Source organism: Onychostoma macrolepis, chromosome 22 (genome assembly GCF_012432095.1).
Source record: "Onychostoma macrolepis isolate SWU-2019 chromosome 22, ASM1243209v1, whole genome shotgun sequence".
Classification (NCBI taxonomy): domain Eukaryota; kingdom Metazoa; phylum Chordata; class Actinopteri; order Cypriniformes; family Cyprinidae; genus Onychostoma; species Onychostoma macrolepis.
The window spans coordinates 34,131,839-34,158,218 of NC_081176.1; the positions used below are offsets into that span (position 1 = coordinate 34,131,839).

The following is a 26,380-nucleotide window of genomic DNA, read 5'->3' on the forward strand; positions in this document are numbered from 1 at the left end:
GTATAAAGTGCTGGATCGGGTCTTGTTTTTGGAAGCAGCTTTGGATCACACAGGTCTGAAAGGTGAGAAGTGGTTTCTGTGTTGTGTTTGCACTGCAGGGTTCAGACTGGTTTCTAGCTCTCGTTGTCTCTGCAGCAGACCCTGAAATAAAAGAAATCAACATCAGCATTTTATATATGCACTGCAGTGTTTCCTGCTGGATTTAGTTTGTGGCAGACAGGAAGCTCATCCTTAATTAACTGCTCAAAAGTACACAAAATTGTGTGTAATAGTGTTATACTTAATTAAAAAATTACAAAAAAAGAATCTTGTGACTGTATCTTTAACTGCATGTTATATACAGACGCAGTAAATCGGTCAGTTTACTACCCATTCAGAGAGACTCGAACAAGAGAAACACTCCGAGCTCGTTCACAGTCCAGATCTTGTTTTAAAGCGTTACCTGTCTGAGCTCGGACAGACCCTTCAGGATGGCCTGCTGTCGGTCAGTGCTTTTAGGAGGATGGAGGTCATGCTGGACCAGCGGCGTCGCCTGCCTGCTGCTGCTGCTCACAACTGCAAGAAGCATCGTACACTTGACTTGTGCATTATATACACCTGACGTTTGAGTCCGCTTTGGCAGAGGGAACGATTGTTACTAAATCATGACTTTATTCATCACACACAGCACACAATCATGTATGACCATTAAGATTCAAAAATAGATCTGACTGTAAACACACCAGCTAATTTACCAGTCCTGTTTTGAGCTTAACGGGTATTATGAGCTGCTGTATGGAAAAGAACTGCGTGAAGCTCTTTCTTCAGCGGGGCACAAAAGGAGGGAACGTCAGGTTTGCAACATCCAGCTGTGCAATGCTTGCCGCATTAGGTGCAGTCACATTTACCGCTATTCTGCAATTTTTCACATTAGAAATATCTATGCAAGTCACCTGTAGTTTGCTGAGCTGTGTGGACCCTCTGCTGGGCTTCATGTGTCGGGGGTCTGGACAGCGGAGCGAGGGGGTCCATGTGATACACCTCGTCTGTTCGTACATACGGCACATAGTCTAATAACGGCGGGCGGCCCGTGTCCTCCGGCACCTGGTGAGAGGACTGATGCACACGGGTCTTCACTGCAGGAGACGGCACCCTGCTGGAGACACAAGACACACGCTTCAATCACTAGAAAACACATCAAACATGCTGAAAATATACATTTTCAAAGGTAATGCTGGGAAGACTTTTATATTTTGCTTCATTTGAGAAAGAAGTTCATCTTTCTGTTCACCAACTGGACTACAAATCAAAACAGTAATACACTTTTTTTTTTTTTTTTAAATAAAGTCTCTGGTGTGATGGCAAAGTCTAGCAGCTATAACTCCGGTAGTCTATTAAGAAAACCTTGTGTTATATAATTCTTAAGAAATCCTTATAATGCTGATCTGGAACTCAAGAAACCTTTCTTTTAATTAGTACAGCTGGAAAAGATTGTGCTGCATGATGGTGAAACAGTAACACAGTGTCTTTTTCCATTTCTTGCAAGTCAAAAAGGGTGAAATAAGCAATAATCACAACCTTCCTATTAAAAAAACAACAACTAAAATCAGATGTTCATCAGTGATAATGTTTGTGGTTTAAAGGGCATACATTCTTTGCCTACATATTGCCTTTGGCTTACTTCATGATTTATGACCTTAAATAGTCACTGTGGTCCACATTATAATGAAATAACTTCTAAAAAATTAGCTTCATGCATCTGGCTAAAAAACTCACCTTTCAGCGCTGAAGGCTGGTGCTTCTTGGAGTTGATTTTCGCTCTGAACCAAAGAGAGAAAGTGCATCAACACTGAAATGCATTTATGAACACTAACACTACATGCATTAACAGGGAGGGCAATTGTAAGGAATTTTAACAATGCTTCTGGTTTAGTACTTGACCAGTCACTGTGCTCTTAACTACTAAACAAAAACAGCATACTTTTAGCCCCCGTGTCTGTGCTTGAGGTTTGTGGTTATGAAGCAGATCTTGCTGCGGTGTGCTTCTCTCCAGCAGGGTCATCAGCTGCTTCTGCCTCTGTCTCCTGCTCTCCTGTCGGTGTCTCTGCAGGGCTTCAGGGTAGCGCCCGGACGCCGGGACGAAGGCTTTGCTGGGTCTCTGCGTGTTCCACTCGGGCCTCTTCTCCAGCCTGTGGATCCTGTCGCTCCGCGCGTAAGGCTCGTAAGCATCCGCTTCTTTCATTTGCTGTTTGCTGTGGCTCTTTTCCGATGCTGTTACCTCACGTCGCTGGGATGTCTTGCTGTTTAGCGTGTTTGGAGGAGCACTGGGAATAACGGTCTCATTCTCTGGCTGAGGACTGATCTCTGCAAAATCACAGACTGATATCAAGCCAGTGCTCATACACTCAGTTAGCAACGTTTTTAAAAAATGTGTTCACCCGCAAATGAAGTTTCTGTCATTATTTACTCACCATCCTCTCATTACAAATGCTGTTTGTAGTTCATTTCCATATAAGTGAAATCAAAATCAGATTGGTCATTTACGAAAATCTTCTCCTCCACCAAAGCTGAAATTTCATAACCACGTTTGGATGCAGTTTTGACCTCATTGTTACCGAATGTCAGATTAAATGTGACCCCGGAGCACAAAACCAGTCATAAAGGTCAGTTTTTTGAAATTGAGATTAATACATCATCTGAATAAATAAGCTTTCCATTGATGAATGGTTTGTTAGGATCGGACAATATTTGGCTGATATACAACAACTATTTGAAAATCTGGAATCTGAGGGTGCAAAAAAAATCGAAATATTGAGAAAATCACCTTTAAAGTTGTTCAAATGAAGTTCTTAGCAATGCATATTACTCATCAAAAATTCAGTTTTGATATATTTATGGTAGGAAATTCACTAAATATCTTCATGGAACATGATCTTTGCTTAATATCCTAATGATTTTTGCCATAAAATGTATAATTTTGACCCATACAATGGTTATGTAGTTGGTGTAGTTGGTTATTGCTACAAATATACCTGAGCTACTGCTTTTGTGCTCCAGGGTCACAAATGTGAAAAACAGGTAAGATTTGAGAGCTCTGGCTGAGAACATTTCTCATTGAAGGCTTCTCAAGGTTTTGAATATATGAGCTACTTTGAATATACTTTCAATTGAAAGCCATCGTCAATGATTGTCTATGAACATGATGTTGTATAAAAACATTAATGCACCAGTCTTTCAGCAGATGAGGATGAGTAAATGATGACAGGATCTTCATTTCTGGGTGAAGTAACAAACCTGTCTGAACAGCGGTGTCTTTTCTTGGAGATGTTGTGGAAGGAGGTGCTGTTCTCGTCGCTGCTAAATCTTCACCACTAAGGGCTAAAAGACTACTTTATAATAATCCATACAATTTTTTTTATACATTTTTTTTTAAATGCCAAGAAAAAGTTTATTTTCCCTCATACCCTGTGAGACGGAGTCTGCTTCCAGGCTGTGCAGTAGTTTGGACACATCGTGGCCTTTCTTGGCCAGGTCTCTGATTCTCTGGATGTGTTTGTCTTTACAGGCCTCCTCTTGGGCTCTTTGAATGCTCAGATACAGCTCCTCTGTTTTACGAGACTGCGCCTCCTGGAATAAAGGTTTCACTACTTTCATATTCAAAATACTACTCAAAATGGACCCTACCGTTTTATTCATTTGAGATGAATCCAACTGACTAAGAAGTTTGCAATAACAAATTCAGTAGAATCAGTATTTGTGCTTTCTAGATGCCCGTTACAGTAGCAATAACCTGAAGTGAAGCACAGACTGCTCTCTCTTAATAAAGAGCATTTATTGGATCCTGTTAGATTCACAGCCACTCTCCAAAACCATGCCTTTCAAAGACATCTCAGCAAATCTGAACACGAATGTTTCTCAGAAACACAGTTTATCGTTTCTCAGAACACTAATTTCAGTGATGTTCTTTTTCCATCATTGAATAACAATATAAAAACATCATTTTGACTATTTCACAATTCTGATTTTTTTTTTCTAGCAATTGAGAGTTTACAATTTTTTTCTCACAACTCTGACTTTCTCACAATTACCTTTTTAATATTTTTATTCTGTGGCGGAAATAAGCTTCCATCTGCACAAAGCAGGGACATTTTATCTGTGCTACGACCTTTAATTAAAATAAATAATACATAAATTAGTGCAGTCAAACGATTAATTGCATCCAAAATAAAAGTTTTTGTTTACATAACGTGTGTACGGTGTATATTTATTATGTATATATAAATAAGCACACATACAGTATATATTTTGAAAATATTTACATGTACTTGCATATATTATTTATTACAGATAAATATATTTAATATATAAGCATAACATATTTTTCTTAAATATATACATGTAAATGTGTGTATTTATATAGACATAATAAATATACACAGAACACACTCATATATTACGTAAAAAAAACAAAAAAAACTTATTTTCAGATGCGATTAATCGCAATTAATCAGTACTAATATAAATATATAAAATATATTTTTGATATATTTTAGTGTGGTACGTGTGTGTGTTTTACCTCTCTGTGTCTCAGTCGCTCGGTGTCCTTTATGTACTGGTGCTGGAGTTGCTCTCGCTCTCTTTCAAGCCTCCTCTCCTCTTCCTGTTCCTGCGCCCGGCGTGTGGCCTCCTCTTTCTCTTTCTGGCGTCGGCGCTCCTCTACCTGAGCCTCAATGGCTCGCTGCACATCACACAGTATCAGAGCTCAGCAATGTTTCGAGAAGTACAGCAGTGATTTCCTGCGGGTTTAGTGGAGGGTTGAATCTCACCTGGTGCTCCAGCTGTTTGAGTTTTCTGCGCTCTCGCTCCTCGATCTGAGCAGGGTCCAGCAAGGCTGTCATTGTGCGAAGATAACTAAATCACAAGGGCATTTTTATTTTCAGAAATCCCTTGAACAAACAGACTAAGAATATTTAGATTATTTTTTATTTTGGTGCATTATAAATTAACTTCCATTCTGTTTAAAATGACTGAAATTCAAATTTGCATTAAAAATCCCAGCTGTAGTTGCCAGAACTTTACTATATAAAAACAGCAGCAACAGTTTAGGTTTTACAGACAGAGTACAACAAAAAAAACATCATTGACTCAAGTCGTGTTATACTAAATTACTAAAATATGTTTTTTTCTAGTGCTGTCAAACGATTAATCGCGATTAATCACATCCAAAATAACAGTTTTTATTTACATATGATAAATAAACACAGTACACACAAATATAATGTTTATGTGACCCTGGAGCACAAAAGCAGTCATAAGTAGCACAGGTATATTTGTAGAAATACATCGTATGGGTCAAAATTATGCATTTTTCTTTTATGCCAAAAATTTGGATATTAAGTATCCTTCAGATTCCACATTTTCAAATAGTTGTATCTCAGCCAAATATTGTCCGATCCTAACAAACCATACATCAATGGAGAGCTTATTTATTCAGCTCAATTTCAAAACAATTAATTGACATTGAAATGACAACCAGCAAATGGTTTTGTGGTCCTGGGTCACATATCTAAATACACACACATACAGTATATGAAAATATTTACATGTATATATTTATATTCATATAATTCATGTTATATATAAATATTTCATATATAAACGTAACATATTTTTCTTAAATATATACATGCATGGGTGTGTATTTATATATACATAATAAATATACACAGTACACACACAGATATTGTTGTGTCATGAATCTCTCAGCTAACACACCTGGATCTCTGTTGGTTTCCCTGAGTGGTGTCAACGCTGGCCCTCCCCAGACTGTCCCCTCCAAACGCACTCGAGCCGTCCCATGCCGTGGACAGAGCCCCAGAGACGGAGCGGTGAGGAGACAGACAGCTGCTGGTGTCAGGGACCCCTCGCTCGGGGCCCACAGCTGAGGGCCGATGAAGAGAGTCAAAATGAACGGCCCAGAGCTCAATGTCCTCAGCCTGCGGAGGTTACAGGATTGAGAGGAACAACTGTGTGACAAACAATCTGCTGACAGCGGGTGCAGTGTGTGGTCTGTCCTGAGGTGGTCCCCACAGAAGAAAATTAAAGATCAATGCAGAGAAGTGAAACCGTATGAAGAGAGCGCGGTGCGTGAAAAGCTGTGGCCGTTTATGAAGGATTCGTCCCTCTGTCTGTGTTTACCCAAACAGGTATATAATTCAGTTACACTTTAGTTTAAGGTGTCCTTGTGACAGTGTAATTATATATTTAAGTACTGAGTAACATTAATTAACTACATGTACTTACTATACGGTTAGGATTTGGGTTTGGCTTAGGGTTACTTGCGTGTAATTATGCATAATTTATTGTTATTATAATAGTAAGTACATGTAACGTGTAACAAGGACACCTTGAAATAAAGTGTTACCTATAATTCTATACTATGATTCAATCATATATAATAATTTGAATCTAATAAATATCTGGTATTGCTTATTAGGCATTTGTTCGTAATAGAGATGGTAACGCTTTATTTTATGGTGTCCTTGTTACAGATGTTACATGTATTTACTATAGTAATAAACAATAAATTATGCATGAATACACACAACTAAGCCTAAACCAAACCCTTATCTTAACCCTAACCATATAGTTAATAAATATGACTGAGTACTTAAAGGTACACCGTAAAATAAAGTGTAACTGAGATTTCAGACTATTTAAACATAATACAAATCACCACAAATGTATTAGGCTACAACAAAACAAATGCTTTGTGGCCAAAAGTTTACATACACCTTGCAGAATCTGCAAAATATTAACATTTTTAATAAAATAAGAGGGACTGTGATTTTAGTACTGCCCTGATGAAGTTATTTCACATAACGGATGCCAACACAAGACAAAACAAAAGCTGAATTTAATGCATCAGAAGACAAGTTCTAGTTAGCTGTAGACCATTTTCATACCATGTTGAAACACACTTTCGTTCAATAAATGGCTTGGAAGGACTTGTTGTAAACATTTTGAAGTTTCTGTAGGTGTGTAAACTTTTGACCACAACTGTAATATGAACATTCAGGCAAATGTTACATATGAACAAATTTTCCTTGATATCGTGTACAGATTGCACAGTGATACATGACCTAGCAAAATTACGTCAATAATAAGTGCGCCCCTAAAAGCACAAGTGGCCTTTGCATTATTATACATTAAATTTTTTGCTCTTGTTGACATATTGGGAGTTAAACTTGACATGATCATGGTGAGAGGAGTTCACCTGGCTGTTGATCTGTTTGTCGTGTTGTCGGCGTAGTTTGGCCTCTTCTCTCTGCTTGTCCAGTTCCTGTAACCAGCGTCTCTGCTGCTCCTGTCTCTGAGCACTGAACAAGTCCTCCACAGGAGCCGCTTCCTGCGCACATCAAACACCACAGATGCACTCAAACATCACGCAAACCACTCGAGCCATTACGAGGGACATTAGTTTGAGTTTGTGATGAACCTCACCCCCACTATCAGCGCAGAGCGGATGGCAGCAGGGAGCTCTCGCTGTGTTTGAGCTGGACCTCTGTGGTTTGAGCTCTCCGCTCCAGCAGCCCTCCGTGAGCTCGGCCCGTCCTGCTCCAACACATACACAAACATCTCAAACATTCAACCTTACATGCTGTTTAATGGCATAATCATCAGGTCACAGAGTCATGGTGTGATTATTCTTCTATTCTTCAATAAGGTGTGGTCACATCTGTGACCCTGGAGCACAAAAGCAGTCATAAGCAGCACAGGTGTATTTGTAGCAATAGCCAACAATACATTGTATGGATCAAAATGATCCATTTTTCTTTTATGCCAAAAATCATGTTCATGTTCCATGAAGATATTTTGTAAATTTCCTACCATAAATATATCAAAACTTAATTTTTGATTAGTAATATGCATTTCTAACAACTTCATTTGGACAACTTTAAAGGCGATTTTCTCAGTATTTAGATTTTTTCAGATTCCAGATTTTCAAATAGTTGTAAATAGGCCAAATATTGTCATATGCCAATGGAAAGCTTATTTCTTTTTTTTTGTATAAATCTCAATTTCAAAAAAACTCACCCTTATGACTGGTTTTGTGGTCCAAGGTCACATTTTTCGCTGTTTAATGAAATTGAATTTGTTTCATAAATGATTAATTTTACAACATTAACAGTTATTTTCCTTGAATATTTGCTTTAAATATGTAGTCAGAGTAAATTTAACTCATTATGACGAGTCAAAATTTAAAGTCAAAAAACAAAAAATGAACACTGAACTGGCTTGAGAGTCTTGGTTAAATCTTTTGATTTTATAATGCACTTGAATTTCAAATGAAATGCACTTTTATTTACAGCCAGATTTGTTGTCTCAGTCAGATTTGTTAGTAAACAGTGCTGTATGATTTATATATTTATTTCTTGCACCCTCTTGTGGACAACTGATTTGAAAAGCAGGCTGATTAAAAAAATTCAGTGTTTGCATTATTTCCCCGTAATATTTAATGGAAAAGTTTTATTTTTGTTTATACAGCCAGGCATAGCAGAATATTTATCATCTGTGAAAGCTGTGACAGATGATTTTCAATGTGTAGCAGCTTATAGTGTGTCAAACACTGACCGTGGCACAGCAATACACAGCAATGGCAATATGTTTTATGAAAAGCGAAGTACATAATATCTACTCACTGTGTCAGGCAGGTTTTTCAGCCTCGTTTCACATGATTCACTGTGAGTTTTCATATCTTTGAGATTGGCTTTCTGCTGCTTCTTCAGAGCCATCTGCTCATCTGTGAAGCAGCAAACTGATTATTTCACCATAGCTAATTCAACACACTCCCATTGCAGTTCCCCATAGTATTTTTTTACTAACTATGGACATTGACAGCTACAAGCAACTGTTACCAACATCCTTCAAAATATCTTCTTTTGTGAAACGCATACAGTTTTGAAACAACACAATAGAGAGTAAACGACAGAATTTTTATTTTTGGGTGAACTATCCTTTTAAATGTCAATTCAATGTAATGAATATGTCCATCACATTCATAGAGTTTCTATGCCACCCTCATTAATAATTAAAAACTGGCTCCGTAGTTATGACAAAGGTTTGTCTGACTGCACAACAAACACAGCAGTACCCAGCTCTCTCCTCCACTGAGCTCTTCTGGCTTCCAGTTTGTCTCGCTCTCTTTCCCTTTCTCCAAATGTGCTGAACATCCCTGACTGCTGCTCATCTGACAGAGGCCTGATTCAAAACAAGAGCATACATGACACACTTCATCATGGTTATTAAGAACGACCCAGCTAACAGGTAACATTCTGGCAAGCTTCTTTCACATTTATTAACAAAAATTATTTCAGAAATGTTAACAGAATGTTCGTTCAAAGTTATCTGGTCTTTAAAAAATGTCAGCACAAAAATATTATTTATATATTGTTCATGCCCTGAAAGATTTTTCTGAAACTTTTTAGTTGGACATTCATCTAATTATTTTTAAACATTAATGCCTACTAGTTTCAGATGGATAGACAGCATTCTAAAGTAACTTTCCCGTAATGTCTTCAAAATGATCAAATGGAATGTTCACAAAACCAAGAACAAGAATCTTTTTTATTTTTTAAATGTTTAAAAAAACAATGCTTTGAACATTTAAAGAACATTTAGGAATAACATTTTCATAACTTAAGGGGGGACACTGCAGGCAAAAGTTTGTGCTTTTGGGCTTTTTGGTTTTTCATAAAGTGTTTTTTCAGACTAGTGGAAAGAAAACATCCAAACGACACTGTTAACTTTCTTTTATAGCACTTTATCTATTTGTGTCAATAGATTTAAATTACAATACATATTTTTAAAGGCCGTTTTTTCTCTGACACTGAGCCATAAATCTCCTCTTCAGTAGCACTTACAAACACCAAACTTTACATTTTTATTCCTATAGTCTATATCTTGAAGGTTTTTACAGAGGGATTTGTTCATATATAATTTGCTTGATTATATACAACATTTTATACCCCCAAAAATTGTGAATTAATATTGTTTTCTGTCCATTCTAAGCATTTTCTGAATTATGGAGTGACAAAAATTAGATACTCAAAATTCCCTCTGTAAAAACATTTGACACTTATATGTAAAAAAAAATTAAAATAAGAATTTTGAAACTGACTTCATCCATTGTTCAGACTCTTGTACAAGAAATGTATGCAAAATAGCGCATATTTCATTAAATAATGTCTCATTTGCATATTTAAACCTAACATTTTAGAAATTTGTAATATAATAAAATGTTTGCAATTATCAATGTAATCAATCAACTGGGTAAGTAAGGTGATAACTATTAGTTATTTTTTTTACCTGCAGTGTCTCGCCTTAATGGGAACGTTAGCAATATGTTCTTAGTAGGCTACATATTCTTGTTAGCTGGGTATTTATCACGAAAACATATCAAAAGCATGCCATATTTCATGTCACTGCTCATATTTAAAAAGAAATAAATAAAAATAGACATTTGATAAAATTAATACATAAAAAAACAATATGCAAAATTGCTGCTGGGGTATGAAGTCCATTAATCTGTGCTCTTTGGATGCAGGACTAAATTCATCAAAAAACGAATCACTCCGAGGCACCTGTAGTGAAAAATGTAAAAGCCTTTATTCATATGGCTTTAGGGCACCCTGATGAAGGCTTGTTAGCCGCAACGCGTCGGTGCACTTGTGTGTTGTGTGTTTTTCACTATAATTTCGAGTGCCTTGGAGTGATTCGTTTTGACAAAGTTCCTTTCATTCTAGGATTGTTATCATGACAACTAAGCTCACTTTATAAGACTCAGCTCTTGTGATATCCTGTAGCTGATCTTAAATCAAGTCAGTTTTCTTACGGTCTGTGTCTGATATTATGGTCGTCCAGGATCAACTCTTCAGCTGGTCCTGTAGTTCCGGGACAGTTTTCCTCTGAGCTGGCCACAGGTTCTGCTAACAAGAAAAAAGCTTGTCCTTCAGAATGCTACGGATGAATTTATTTAACCTTAAAAGGGGCAATGCGAAGGGGCATTTGAGAAGCTGTGGGGAGAAGCAGTGAAACATTTTTGTGGCTTGTGTTTTAGAAAATCAAATCTTTTTGTAATCTTGACAAAACAGATTTCGTTGGAAAGGTCTATATAAGTCAAGTTTCCATATTTAGTAACTGTTTTGCAATAGAAGAGATATTGTGACAGAAAATGATTGATTTGTGACAGAAAACTGGATCAAAAAATTCAATAGTTTGGATGTAACCCAGTGGTTATTTTTGGCATAGTGCCCAAACAAAATCTCACAAACTTCAAATTTGGAACATAAATTGGTTAGACAAATGGATTTTAGAGTGCAACATATTTTATAAAATATTTATTTTATATAAAGTAAAAAACAATTAGTTTACTAAATTATCTTTACTGTGAACTTAAACTTTTAGGTCTGTATTCAAAGTGTTCAGGAATCACAAGCATTGATAAACAAGTGTTCTGTTTTCAGTGAATTTATACCCCAAAGGAGCGACGTATCCTGGGGATACAAACATTAAAATCAAAAATAAGAATAATGAAATTGTATTATTTGAGTCCCAATAAGATGGAAAATAGCAATACATTAATTTTCTGATGTCTCTTTATGGGTTTTCCCTTTTTAGGGTTAACTGATCATTGATCATGAAACACCATGTTTCATAAAAGATGCTAAGAAAAGAGGGGATTAAAGTCCAAAACCTGACTTGAAATAACCAAACAATGGGGACTAAAGCAGTTTCATAAACGACAATTTAAGATCACGCAATCTCACTAATTTGATCCAGGTTCAGCGAGTCTAGATAATTTGATGTGCACTCTTATTCTTAATGCCGATCATGGATCAATCGATAAACCATAGCAAACAGGTATTTCATATTTGTGCTGTTTGATGCATTTGAGACGTTGTGTTTTCCTCAGTGCATAACGGACACCTCACAGTTATATTCTTCATCTGTCAATATTAGAAAGTCATGCAAATATATCCATTTTGCTGTCAGGAGTGTGCGAGTGAACGAGCGCTGCTGCACGCTAAACGTAATAATTTTGAGTAAAATATACATTTTGCTCAAATATTTCTTGTTGGACATTAAATGTGACATGCAGAATTTTAAACATACATATAAGTGTATTTTTATGATAGCAGTAACTGTAAATCAAATGTAAGCATAATACAGCCCTACTAGCTCAAATGAGTTAAATGTGTGTTCCTCTTATCAGTTAAAATGTAGTCTGATTTCTATTATTTATTTTCATTTTTAATTCAGTGAATTTAACTTTTAATTGAGTGTTTTTAATGCTTTAAAGAGCATTTTCAGATTGTAATGTTTTAATGTTCTGCTAATAACTGTAAAAGGTACAGCTGTCATAAAACCCCAGAGAAAGGCTGCTGATCAACTGAATGCACAAGTAGCAACTATGTTCAAATGTTTTCATGTATCTTAAAAAAAGGTCATTAAATTTTGGGCACAATACATTAAATACAGTCAGTTGTAGCCTAGGCCTATATTTGTATTTATTTGATTTATTTAAGTTGCACTTTCTGTATACTTTTATTTTTGGACTGATAATAAAGTAAAATAACTGTATGTGAGAAAGTCAGTGGTAATATCAATGCGTTCCTATTGGTCAGTGTTAGAGGAGCTCAGCTGCTCCAGAATAAGTTGAAACAGTGACTGAGCTTGAGCTATGGTAAATTTGCTTTCTGAAACCAAATCAAGTGACAATAAGTCAGACTAACCGAAATAAGCCTGGCTGAAACAGCCCCCAGGTCCTATAATCACTGCAGGAGCTCACCTGCGTGTGTGTGAGTGTTTGCAGCGGATGAGCTGCTGATGGTGCGCAGTATCTGCTGGAACTGCTCCTGTGTCAGACACACCACGCTCTCTTTCTGCTGCGTGACAGAGTCGTTCCTGCTGCTGTCCGACTGGACTCTCACAGCCTCGCTGGACCTGCGCTTGGGTCCGCCTGTGCTGTTCTGCCCAACACAACTGACAGCTGCTGTGTTTTTGCTTCTTTTTTCCTTTTCGGCTTTGTCTGGTTGAGGAGGACATTGTTTGGAGTTGATGATTTTGTGTGTTTTATTCCTTGGAGGAATCTGAGTACAAAGAATACAGATCACACACAAGTAGCACGCAGTTCAAAACAACATGCATGTTTGATAACTACAATGTGCGTGTTAAATTGAACACATTTACGCTTACTTTTTTAAACACAAAAAGTGTTGCACAGATGTTTACTTACCCGACAAGAGCCTTTCTTATCAGAAGACTTTGATTCAGCACCTGTATAAGACGAGATACACTCTTAGTCGTATGTCATATCATATGTGACCCTGGAGCACAAAAGCAGTCATAAGTAGCACAGGTATATTTGTAGCAATAGCCAGCAATTCATTGTATGGGTCAAAATTATCCATTTTTCTTTTATGATAAAAATCATTAAATATTAAGTAAAGATCATGTTCCATGAAGATATTTTGTACATTTTCTACCATAAATATATCAAAACTTAATTTATAATTAGTAATATGCATTGCTAAGAACTTCATTTGGACAACTTTAAAGGCTCAATATTTTGATTTTTTTGCACCCTCAGATTCCAGATTTTCAAAGCTTTCAGATGATGTATAAATCTCAATTTGTGGTCCAGGGTCACATATGAGTAATAGTGAATATGCAGTGTTCATAAAACACAAACAGTAGGCAAAAAATGCCTTTAACACCAACTACTTCCACTGAGACTCTGACATAAAACTGACATAAATGACATTCAATGAAGGGATGTAGTTCATGTTCTTACCATATTTAGCCAACACAAGCCTGGGCTTGCCATTCTCCAGCTCAAACAACAGGCCATCACTGCAAAACAAATCAACACAAGTACAGTGTTAAAACCGTGTCATTTTTAATGATTAATATGATTAATGAAATCATTCATTGCTTAGGGTTTAATAACAAAGTGCCAATGTACACTATGTACATTTTTGCATTATTGACACACTGTAAAGCTGTTTTGACACAATCTGTATTGTTAAACGCGCATATAAATAAAGGTGACTTGACTTGACTATATACCACACTGTATCTTACAGCAAAGGTCAGTCTAAAATAAACAGCTCGGAGTGAATGTTTCAGATGAATCAACATACATTACAAAACACTGCATCCTTTACTCATCCGCATGTACGAACCGCTAAAGCAGCGTGAAACGCGCTGACAGTTCAATGTGACAAACTTCTGCAAAACGTGAAGAGAAACGTGAAGAGAGCAGCATACTTGATTAAAAATGCTGATTAGTCAGGTAATATATCACTCACCCCAGATTCTTCATCATTTTAAGCCCGCAGTGTTTTGACGCCTGTGCGTTCTGTTGCTGCTCGCGACCAGTCAGCGCGCCTCTGATTGGCTGAGAGGCGGAGTCTCTTCATCTACGGCCCAGCAGCACGGCAGCAAACAGGGGGACGCGCTTTAGCGCCTCTTCCGGTGGAGTGCGGAAGCGCGACCGTGTGCCAATACCGACGAACAAAAACAAAAAACATGTATGTGTGTGTGTGTGTGTGTGTGTGTGTGCGTGTGTGTGTGTGTAAACTGGGAAAAGACATTAAAAGTGAAAAATTGCATTGTATTGTAAAATGTTTATTTCTTTATTTTAATGTTTGTTGCATTTAAGGATTTTTTTCTGAATGCATGTTAGCATTTCCATTAGTTTTTGTTCGTACGCAGCTAAGATGCAAATGTTTTGGTATGTATACTATCTTTATTTGACCCTCTAACTCTAGCACTCTCTATTATAATTCTGTTTTATCTGTCTGTCTTTTTTAATTTAAAACACACATATACACACACTTGACCCTCTATCAATTGCATATTTATTCTCTAACTGCTAGCTTTTCTTGAAAAACTAACACTAGCTTTCTTTTTTTCTATTCTATCTACTTGTTTTCTTTATAAAAACAAACACGTTGCTACGTGTACTGCATTAGGCTAACCGAGACTTGTCATAATACTTGCATGTTGTTGCTCATTTGTTGATTTTGATTGCTTCTATTGTCCTCATTTGTAAGTCGCTTTGGATAAAAGTGTCTGCTAAATGACTAAATGTAAATGTACACTGAAAACAAAGTTGTAGAATTTACTTTGAAACCATTTTTCACAATTGTTAGTAAATACAAATAATTACAATTAACAATTTTTTTTAATAATCTTTTTTAAATATATTTTGAAGAAGATAGACTGAAACTTTTTTTTTTGTAAAACACAATCATTTGTACAGTGTACAATTATATAAAACTGAAAACATCACAATGAGACAGATGCCAATAAGAATAATATAAAAACTGAAGTTTTGAAAAAAACTAAAGTATAATATGTGTATGAGCAAAAATACCCCGATTAATGCCTGCAGAACAGATGTAGAACAAGATAATTAAAATTCAAGAAAAGAAAAAAACACGTTATGTAATTGAGATGGTATATTTTGATCTGAGTGCTGACCTCATGAACCCAAATATGTCAAACCAGATTATTAAAACACACACACAAAAAAGTATACTGTGCATATTAGGACCTTAATTAGAGTAATATGTACCCTTAAGGAAGTAAGTGCATTTTTAGAGTGTATTTCTATATAGATTTGAATTAGAGAAACAATGCATTGGTTTGCTTCTACATCTGATTGTTAGTCATTTATTCCGCGTGTGTCCTGTCTGTAAATGTGTGTGTGTGTGTGTGTGTGTGTGTAAAGAGTGAATCCTGACAGCTGTATTTCTCTGAGGCTCTGTCAGTAGAGGGCAGTGTGTGATGCTCAGACTCACAGTCTGTTACACTACTACAATATCTCTCAGGCGCCAGCAGTCAGTGTGTGTTTCAGCCAGAAAAAGGCTTTAAATGCGGGTTAACGCACTAGCTAGTCGGACAGATTAACAAGTTAGTGTTTATAAGACGAGATCGCACCTTTATTTGATCAGCTTTACTATAACAGAAAGAAAATAATAGAAGAAAGACAGGCCAGGTTAGATGAGAAAGAGTCCCTCAGATATCGTAGAAATGCTCTGTTAGCGACAGATAAAGAAGGGTTTGATAAAGTAAAAGACTAAGGGGCAAATCGATATTTTTTTAAGATTTTATTTGCTGGATCAAAAGCGTTATTTTCTCAGGATTAGCCATTAGAGCTCCACGGACGAGATCTTAACCGCTATATCTGGCGATTTATTTGGCATTTAAATTGATAATCTAAATAATCCTGAACATGTGTTCTCGGCTCCTTATGTTTATTATTTTTTAAATCCGGTGATATTTTTAAAGCAGGTTTGTGAGATCTGCTGTTTGTGTGGGTTAGCATCAGCCTTAGCATCATCCACATACTAGACGAGTAAACGAGATTCAGCAGATCAAAGAGTAAAATAGCATTCATTGAATTAATTGAACATTATTACCAGGCATTTATTTCTTTCTTTAAGTACAGAGGGTCTGTGGACAGTGTAGTTATGAAATCATATTAAATCTGTTCTGCTGATCACATCTGAAGACATTAGCCGGCGAGCTAACACGAAGGACATCAGGAGGATTTTACACCAAAACATTTACTTATTTATTTACTCATTTATTAATAACGAAATATATCAAATCGTCGTGAAAGAAGGAAGAGGCATCTAAATAAGAAGGCTTTCCTTGAGGAGGAATTGACATCAGGTATGTACATAAATATAATGACCTCTTTTCCTATAATGTCTATTTTTAGTGGTTTAGTAATTATTGTTGTTGATTTTTGAGTGGATACATGTGATGTAATGACTGATTAGCACATGAATGATTATGTTATTACATGATGAATTATGGTAAAGGAAGGTCACTTGTATAATAACGTGCTGGGTTTGAGTTTATTTTTGGACATATATTGTTATTTCCTGTGATTATATACACCATCCTTATGTCTGTAATAGATGACTAGCTTGATGATGGGCATATGAGCATTGGATCATTACATAAGTCTCACATTGGAGTAGAAACGTGACTTCATGGTTTGTGTGTATGTTTATATGTGCGTCAGTGTTGTGTTTTCATGTTTATCTCAAATATTGTGTCAAGCACACGAGCTGGGATTTGCTTCATCGTTCATTGCTTTGATTAATGGTAGTTATTTTGAGCGCATTAGCTTGGAGATGTTTGTTTTGATTTTTTTTTTTAGCTTTACAGTCTTTCAAAGGACATTTCAGTGCAATGTTTGATTGAGGATTTATTTTCCTTCAGACTGGGTTTACAGGTGAAGGATGCTGATGTTGTCTAAAGCTGATAAGGAACCGTGCATTGTTTTAACTGAAACAATGTCCATCCTGGACACTCAATAGCGTCCCCTGATTAATTAGACACAAATTTACATGTTGCTAAGAGATAGCATTGTTAATCTGAGCTAGGGATGTAAGGATACCACTAATCTAGTAGTTGGTGCTGATACCACCAAAAGTACAGGATACTCGATACCTAAGCCGTTACCATGGTATAAAAAAGAACAATAATACTTAAACATTACCTCCTTTATTTAAACCTATTAACATTATAAAAACACAACATTAGTGGCACATGGCCTTCAAATAATAAATAAAATGAAAGAGTTTAGCATAGTGTTGTCTCTACATATCAGTAGTCGTTACCAATACCAGTACCAAATCCCACGGTTCGGTACCAATTTCGGTACGATGGCGAAAAATATTGTAATGCAATTAATAATTACAAGTAAATACATTAATCCATTATGTAGCCTTCAAATATTGTTCAGTTATGTAAACATTGTATGAAAAATCTCAAATGAAAGTAATAAAATAACAAACACCCCTTATGACAATTAAACTATGGTTTTACTACAAATAAAACCCCCCAAAAAACATGATTACTATAGTTAAACTATGGCAACCACAAATTAACAACGGTTTTGCTACACTAACTAGGGATGCAACGATATGACAATTTTGGCCGATACCGATAATTCTTTATAAATGAAAGCCGATAAATCTAAATCCGAATTTTGATATAATTCTTGAGAGCCTGATTACAAAAAAAGTCTCACCATTAAAAGCTTCAACATAAATCAAACATAAAGCAGCCTTACGAATATATAAAACAATGCTTAAATAATGCAAACAAGTCACTGGACAACATTACTTAACGTTACATGTAAACAAAACAAACTAAAAAATCATGTGCCATGGATAAATGAAACGGAATAGCCTCCGCACCGACAATTAAATTATTTTAATTAAACCATATTGTTGATGAAAATAATAAGATAAAAATAAAAGTGGTCGTTATTAATATTATTTATTTGCCTTTATTTAACCAGGAGAGAACCTCACTGAGATTAAAAATCTCTTTTCCAGGAGTGTCCTGGCCAAGATAGGCGGCCCAGTTATACAAATACATATACAACAAAGAACAATACATCACAACAATAAAATATTACAGCATTAAAAGCATTTGCAAATCATTAAATCATATATCACTGTTTCAAATAGTAGCATGCTTATCATTTGTACAACATAAACATAATATTATAACTTATATATGACAACAAAAAGACGCAAATGCGCAAGTGATCTTGAACTAAGTTATGCGCTAATATTGGCTACAGTGCTCAGCGCTGCAAAAACACATTGCAAATTGAAACCTTTGATGCTCACACAAATACAGGAGCGTTTGAAAAGTAGTACCTCTGCTACTGTAGAAAGGCTGGTATCCTTACATGTTTAAAATTGAAGTTGATAGCGAAGTACTGGTTCTTTTGACAGCACTGATCAACGCTACAGATCTCACAGCAGTCAGTTCATATAGTGAACATAGGATGTCCACAGCTGCTGCTAACCCTGGCAAAGCAGCGAAACTAGCCGGTTTCTGGAATAAACGATCCTTGGTCCTGCATTATTGATACTTTACGAGCCAATCAGTCAAATATCTAGAAATCTGATATACAGGGAGTGTAAAATTCGAACCCTTCATGTCATGACTTGGCCTTCACCTGTAAGCTGAGATGTCTGTCGGCATTTCAGTTGTTTTCAAGCATCTAAACTTGTTTAGTTGATTTAATAGCTGCATTCTGTTGCTCATTTTCAGTTGTTTTGATTAGCTGAGATAGTTTATTTTCATTTTGTTTGATTTCCACCAGCATGATTTTCAATGAATAATGTTTATTTATTTATTTTTTTCTGTTGATGTAATTAGAGATGAAAACCTAAATTTAAAATGATTCTGCTTTGGCTCTGATAAGTTTGCATCAGCTCTTTGCATTGCAAATGTAAGGCTTGTGGAGCACGTGGATATGAGGTCTGGAAGTGTGCTGGTTAGGACGGGCAGTGTGACTAAATCTCATCTCACAGTATGAGTAATTTTATCATAATAACAGCATCGATGCAGTTATTTTGGAAGTTCAATGAAAAATGGTAACTGCTGGTAAACAGCATGTGTGACGCTTCAGGACGTGTTTGAGGAAGGGGCAGGTCAGATGTGTCTGTACTTTTGAGGCGGTGTAAAGGCCAGTTCACAGCACACCGACACATGCAGACCAACGCCGACAGCTGACTGAGCACAGTCACTCCTCAGACACTCCAAGACCCCACAAACAGCGATTCAACATGTTCAACTGGGAAAAAAACAAGTGCCACAATGAACGTGCCTGTTGCCATCTGTCAGTGCTGTGTGAATTGGCCTTAAAACCAGAACAGTGCGTTTACCTTGTTGTTTCTTGTTTAGAAAGACGAGTATTTATCCTCTTTCTTATGTGCATGCTGTAAAAAGATCTAAACGAAAAAGTTCGATATCCTTGAAAAATCTTGTTTATTTTATACTTTGTAAATATAAAGTCAATAACTTTGACTACACTTAACTCTACCAAATTGTAAATAGTTAAGTGTTTGAATTTAAAGAATAAATAACCTGTAGGTTCTTAAAAAGAACCAGAAATGATCATTCTGTCATTATTCATTCATCCTCATGTTGAATTGCAGAACTTAAAGTATATTCTGAAGAATGTTTTTGTTTTTGTGTTTAGAATGAAAGCATGAAACCACAAATGAATAAATAGAATAAACAAACAAAAAACACCAGATATTTTTCAAAATATCTACTTATCTTACCTTATGTACCATAGAAGAAAGAAAGTCTTAATTTTTTATGAGTTAGCTCATGCAAAAGCTGTTTTTTAGTAAAAATTCACTTTGTTGAATACATAGTTATTTTTTTGAATGACTGTCAAAAAGCAACTTTTTTTTTTTTTTTTTTTGCACCAGATTTCCAGCATATACCAAAAGGGGAAACACTAAAACTGTGGAATTCAAATGAGTTGATATGATTCTTAATGAAAAGTCTAAACATACTTCGGTTAGGCAGATCGTATTTAGGCAGATTTTATGTTTTAGACAAACGTAATCCTCTGCGTCTTCAGCGGCTCAGATGTCAGGAGACGACTGCTATGCAAAGAAAGTGCTTCAGACATTTACTGTTTAATTAAAACAAAATGAAAATTGTGTGTTGTTATAATTAGGCTATTTGTTACTTTGACAAGTACATTCTATTAAACAGTAGTAATACATTTGTCATAATTTCTTCAAGTTAAAGAGTACTTAAACCAAACTAATGCAGCACTGGGCTACAACAATACAACATATATTTGTGGAACCACAAATTTGTGAATGTACACAATATTTGGTAACACTTTAGAATAGGGAACACTTATTCACTATTAACTACGACTTTTCCCTCAATAAATTCCTAATTTGCTGCTTATTAATAGTTAGTGCGGTAGTTGTTAACTTTAGGTATTGGATTAGGGATGTAGAATAAGGTCATGTAGAATAAGGCATTAATATGTGCTTAATTACTACTAATAAATGTCTAACATTCTAGTAATATGCATGCTAATAAGCAACTAGTTAAGAGACCCTTAAATAAAGTGTTACCCAATATTTATATGTACACATACTCTGTTGATGACCAAGTTATTTAACTCGCACTGAATGCATAAAAAAGGTTTTTTTTATTTGGCTTGAAATATCCCTGTACTTGTGCCCATGCGTAATGGGGAGTCCTGGCACCAGATCCAGTGTTAAAGAAGAGTGTTGTAGATGACTTTAATGGAAACTCTCTCTCATGGAGTTTTTGGTGCCGTTTCTTTGCTGAAACAGCAGTGTTCATTGTGCACCACACCTAGTCGTCTCAGGTACCACGTATCAACACATAAACAGAGATCTGCAGATGCAACCTAGTTTTGTGCTACAGGAGAATGTTTTGAATACCATAATATGTAGAGTTTAATATTCCTTAAATAAATAGTCATTCTGCACTCTAAAAAATCCTGGGTTAAAAACAATCCAACTTGAGTTATTTGGCAACCCAGCGCTGGGTAAATATTGGACAGAACACATGCTGGGTTATTTTGACCCAGCTGATTGGCTTAAACCTTTTTACCAAACATGCTGGTTTCGTTTTATTTAAGTCAACTATTGTTTATAAATGATTATATCGCTGGCTTAAAATGGACTGGAGATTTAAAATCACACACACATAATTACTAGAGGCAGCAGCAATAATCAAAAGATGAGCATTTATTACTAAGCAAGAACAAAATACAAGACAAACTGAATTTATTTGGGTCAATGCAACATAGTTTACAATATTACATACATTTAAAAGTTATGTTTAACAAGCATTTTAGACATAAAAACGTAGCATTTTCATTTAAGTGTATTCAACCATTCTCTGTAATCACCAAAATTTCACCAAAATTGTGCTAATTCTTGTGGCGGTGTTTTGCTGAAATCTGAGCCGGTGAAGGGCTGCTCTTCGCGGGAAACTGTGAACTTCAGGCCTCGTTTTTCACTCGTAGCTGAAAGATGCTGCGACTGACTCCAAAACCTGCCCATAAACAAACGGTACTGAGATTAGAGAACATATGTTAACATCAAATTAAATTACACTCAGTACTATAACGAATGAAATCCATTTATGTCAATCAAGGCAGAATGTGTTTCCATCATGCGAAGTGACCGCTGCTGCCACAGCTGACTGACATCTCATCCTACAAAATAATACAATTTACAGCACAGTAAAGACTTTATTTTGCTGAAAAAGTGCACCAAATCGGTGACGCTGAGAACCGCTCTCTCTTGTAGTGGACTCAAAAAGTCTGCGCTCTGACTGTAACTCAGCAGCTGGGTTGTTTCGTCGGAGGCGGGCTTAACCCAGCGTTTGGGTAGAAAAAAAGGTAACACTTTATTTTGATAGTCCACTTTAGACATTCTACTAACAGTAAGTAACTTTGCTAGTAACCTAACAGTCTACTCTGAGAGTTAGTATAGACAAATAGCTGCAAATGAATGAGAATTAGTTGACATATAGTTACTTAGAGCTAGGAGAATGTCTAAAGTGGACTATCAAAATAAAGTGTAACCAAAAAAATAACCCAGCGTTAAAAACTACCCAGCACCTGGGTAAAAATATTAAAAGCAACCCAATAAAATGACCCAACAGGCTGAACCCAGCATTTTTTAGAGTGTGTCATCATTTACTCACACTCATTTGCTTCAAACCTGTATGACTTTCTTTCTTCTGTGGAACATAAAAGCTTCAATGGTTCCTACCTTCATCTTTTGTGTTCCACAGAAGAAAGAAAGTCATACAGGTTTGAAGCACATGAGGGGTGAGTAAATGATGTTTGGGTGGAGTATCACTTTAACAGCTTCACAACCTCTGGCCTGACCCGAGAATACAAGTTTGAAGCCAGCGCATTACACGCTGTCATGTTTTCCATGATGTTTGAATATCTGCTTTAATCCGTAGTGCCCCTGAAATCAAACGACCAGTGCTTCTGCATCAGATGGAGCAGCATTCACATATTTGAGACAAGCATTCTCTCTGCTTTATTGTGTATTATGGCTCGTCTCCAGAGCCATCTGGAGCATGCGTTTGCAGGCGCTCGTACTAAAGTGGCTCCTGCAGGATGACTGGTGCTGAGGTCATTACATTGGGGTTTCTGAAATGTGCATCAGGGTTTCAGTAATTGTTACTTACTGGCCTATAGCCATATTTCCAGAATTATCCAACATGAGTAGTGCTTTTTTGAAGCTGAAAGCTGGTCTGTGTGCAATGAATTTTGGTGCATCCCATATAAATAATGTTGAAACTAGAATTGTAAATTTTCCCTCTGTCAAAACAATTACAAAACACAGAACATACCTGTCTGAGTGCTAAAAATGCATTGAAATGGTCAGGCTGAGCCACTTTAACATAAGCTCTCAGTAGTCTAATTATAAGTTTCTATATTTGAATCAGTTTCAGGGATATTTGGAAGAAGGGATTTTCTTCATTTTAACAGCTTCTGGAGCTACCAAGAGTTCACATGTGCAGTATCGTAACTACTACATGTTTGAAGCAAATCCCACTCCTCCTAGATAGTATGGTTGCTTTGCCTCACCTCAGTTAAGTATTACATTTACATTTAGTCATTTTCATTTAGTAGCCAAAGCATTTCATTTATCCAAAGCAACTTACAAATGAGGACAATAGAAGCAAATCAAAACCAACAAAATAGCAGTAATTTACTGTTACTGTTACTATTTTTACTGTTATTATTACGTACTATTTGTAGCGGCAACAGTCGTGATTAGATAAACACAAATTCACATTTGGTTTTCAACTATTGAAAATTGGTAAGATTAAACAATTTGGACGTGGAGCTGCACTGAGATTCTGATATCTCTGGGACTGAACCATATAGGGCCTTGAAAATGAAGATTTCTAAAGAAAGGTTTCTTAGTAACCAGAATCTAAAATCATCTCAAGATATGTTTAATACTTGTTGAGTTACAGGCATGCAAACTTTGGGAAAATAACATTTTTGGCAGTCAGACAAGGTGTGTTCTATGCAACTGATTTGATGGAGGGAAATTAGATACATTTCTAGTTTCAACATTACTTATTCTTCAGACATTCCTCTTTAAAAGAAAGAAAAAGTATCAGCTGAAAGTGACCCACATTTGGTTTTTGACCACTGAAAATGTGTACATTTTAACAATTTACTCCTGGATCCATATTGAGATTCCTCTAGAATGGAACCAAATAGGGCCTTCAAAATGAAAATGTAAAAAGAAAAGTTTAAGACACAAAATCTAAAAGGACTTTAAGATGTTTTTAATACGTCTTGAGTTATAGGCATGCAAACTTTGGAGAAAAAACTTGAAAAGAGCCTTTCCTATTTATAAACGGTCACCATTGGCACATAATGCAACAAAGATTGCTATAAAGTCAGGTTTTCCTAAAAGACCTACTAATCTCTTTGTAAAAACAACATTTTGATGCTGCCATCTTTCTGATGTCATTTTTACACCCTTGTAATTTGGCTCTGAATCTCAGGTGAAAATTGTCATTTTGACCCCCCTCTACAAAATAGTGGATTACTCCGTAAATATTCATCCATGACATTTAAAAATATTTTGGCTTTCATCACTCTACATGTTTATATTTCTAAATATAAATTTCTAAAGAAAAAAATAGCAAAATCAAGAATAAGACCCAGGGACCTCTGAATGAGTTGACATGGAATGACCCAACAATTTTTACAAAGCACATGCAGTATACACTGTGTGCAGAATTATTAGGCAAGTCGATATTCTGGTCATTTCTTTTCCAAGAACATTTTACCAATTCCAAACCACATCAATCTTAATAACTACTATTACTATTACTAATACTATTTCTAAGTGATATATAATTGTCCATGAAGGCTGAAAGTCAAAAACTCCTTATTTCAGGTGTGCTGAATTATTAGGCTGGTTTTCTTTTACAGATAAAATGAGTCAAAAAAGAGATTGAACTCAGACTGAAAGTAAAAAAAAATAAAAATATTAAGTGCCCATGAGAAGGATGTAATACTAATGCAATAATAGAATTAGCAAAGTTAAGGCATGATCATTGGGCAGCGAAATGCTCATTGGGTCAGCACGGTCAGAAAAAACAGGTGGAGAAGAAAAGACACATTAACCGCAAAATAATTAAGGTGAAGAATTAGGTGTGAAACCATCAGGAATCATTTAGTCTCCAGCGCCATCATTTTCCTGAAATGCAACCTTCCTGTAGTCCTGTTAAAAAATGCTTTAAAAAAACCAACCCTCACTTAATAAGAATAACATGCTGAAGTGTTCGTAGCGCTCAATATTTCAGCATATTTAAATGAACTAATATAACACATGAAGAAAAAGGTACAAATCGGGGACAAAACAAAAGTGCGATCTGCCAACTTCTAAAGTTATTTAAGTACCATTATTAAATTAATTTACACTTGTGTTAATTAACACAATGATTGATGTGATATTTAGATAGCCAAAATAACAAAATGATGAGCAATTTTTTTTGGTGCATGTTAAAATGTTAAAAAAATGTTGTTTTTTTTTTCATTTTAAATAAATGCAAACACAACACAAACACTAATAATGGATTCTCAGTCATATTTAAATGTAATACCAAAAGTAAAAACTTTATGCAAGCAATGTGACTAGCAGACTACATTTTAAACTCCACGACTGGAGTAACTTATGTAGGTTAACAGCGTTTCCCACAGGATTTTGTGAAACTTTGCATTAACCTTGTTACTGCAATCAATCTGGTGCACTTTGAAAAAGCATAAATAAGACTTCCAACTTTCTTTCAGTGACCAAATGAAACAAAGTAAAATCTAAAACCTCAAGCTTTTATTTTGGTGGAAAAGTGCATTTAAAAAAGGCTTTAAAAGTCACACGAAAGTGTCCTTATTCCACGCTGCTTGCAATCATTGACTGTTTCTCTTATATCTGCTCTTCTGGATTGGAAATGCAGATTTATAACCAGATTTCCCTCATCACCTATAGGAGGAGCACACTAAGAAAACATAAGACTAAACAAAACCTTTAATACAATAAATGGCTTCTACACCCCTAAGTTCTTCACGGCGGGATCTAGCACTCTTTGCATCCTGTGTAAATCAGCATTGATGCTACAGGACTATTTCTATACACATGCATTTGTAACTAATTTAGTCACATGCCGGGCGCCCCAGTCACGGGTTAAGTGAGCTCTTTGGAGGGCATTTCATGCTTTATATGCAGTGGGACCTGTGGTGATCACCCATGTTTATGTCTAAACAGCCTTCTTAAGAGAAGTAGACAAACCAATCTGAGCTGTGTTTCTCAATATCATTAAGCACAAGTAGATCATAGAGACCATTAAGCATTGTTATTTGTAGGTAAATCATGATTCATTTTATTTAAATTTTAAGTGTTGCCTTTCTTGGCCAGGGACCATTTGAAAAAGAGACTATAGTCTCAATATG

At 35.9% G+C, this 26,380-nt stretch overlaps 2 protein-coding genes across 6 annotated transcripts in view; one reads left to right on the forward strand and one right to left on the reverse strand.

Moving 5' to 3' along the window:
- Positions 1-4: 4 nt before the first annotated feature.
- On the reverse strand, positions 5-14,443 carry ccdc66 (coiled-coil domain containing 66). Of its 5 annotated transcripts, XM_058759415.1 has the most exons (20): positions 14,352-14,407; positions 14,184-14,271; positions 13,835-13,893; positions 13,277-13,317; positions 12,830-13,130; positions 10,874-10,967; positions 9,134-9,240; positions 8,681-8,782; positions 7,483-7,598; positions 7,256-7,387; positions 5,755-5,975; positions 4,806-4,890; positions 4,556-4,717; positions 3,444-3,606; positions 3,274-3,357; positions 1,961-2,343; positions 1,756-1,799; positions 933-1,135; positions 443-555; positions 5-141 (listed from the first exon to the last, which is right to left on the reverse strand). In XM_058759415.1, exons 2-20 carry the CDS (start codon positions 14,198-14,200, stop codon positions 46-48), a joined length of 2,523 nt encoding a protein of 840 aa, XP_058615398.1. In that variant the 5' UTR covers positions 14,201-14,271; positions 14,352-14,407; the 3' UTR covers positions 5-45. The 5 variants fall into 5 exon arrangements, with proteins under 5 accessions (XP_058615398.1, XP_058615399.1, XP_058615401.1 ...); XM_058759416.1 differs by lacking the exon at positions 14,184-14,271 and having other exon boundaries at positions 10,874-10,964; positions 14,352-14,443; XM_058759418.1 differs by lacking the exon at positions 14,184-14,271 and having other exon boundaries at positions 7,483-7,593; positions 8,682-8,782; positions 14,352-14,443.
- A 1,376-nt stretch (positions 14,444-15,819) lies between these two features.
- Positions 15,820-26,380, forward strand: part of ip6k1 (inositol hexakisphosphate kinase 1) — a 48,835-nt gene continuing 38,274 nt past the window's right edge. The window contains exon 1 of the mRNA XM_058761238.1: positions 15,820-16,725. The gene's annotated coding sequence lies outside the window, so the exon portion shown is untranslated. The remainder of the gene's footprint in view (positions 16,726-26,380) is intronic.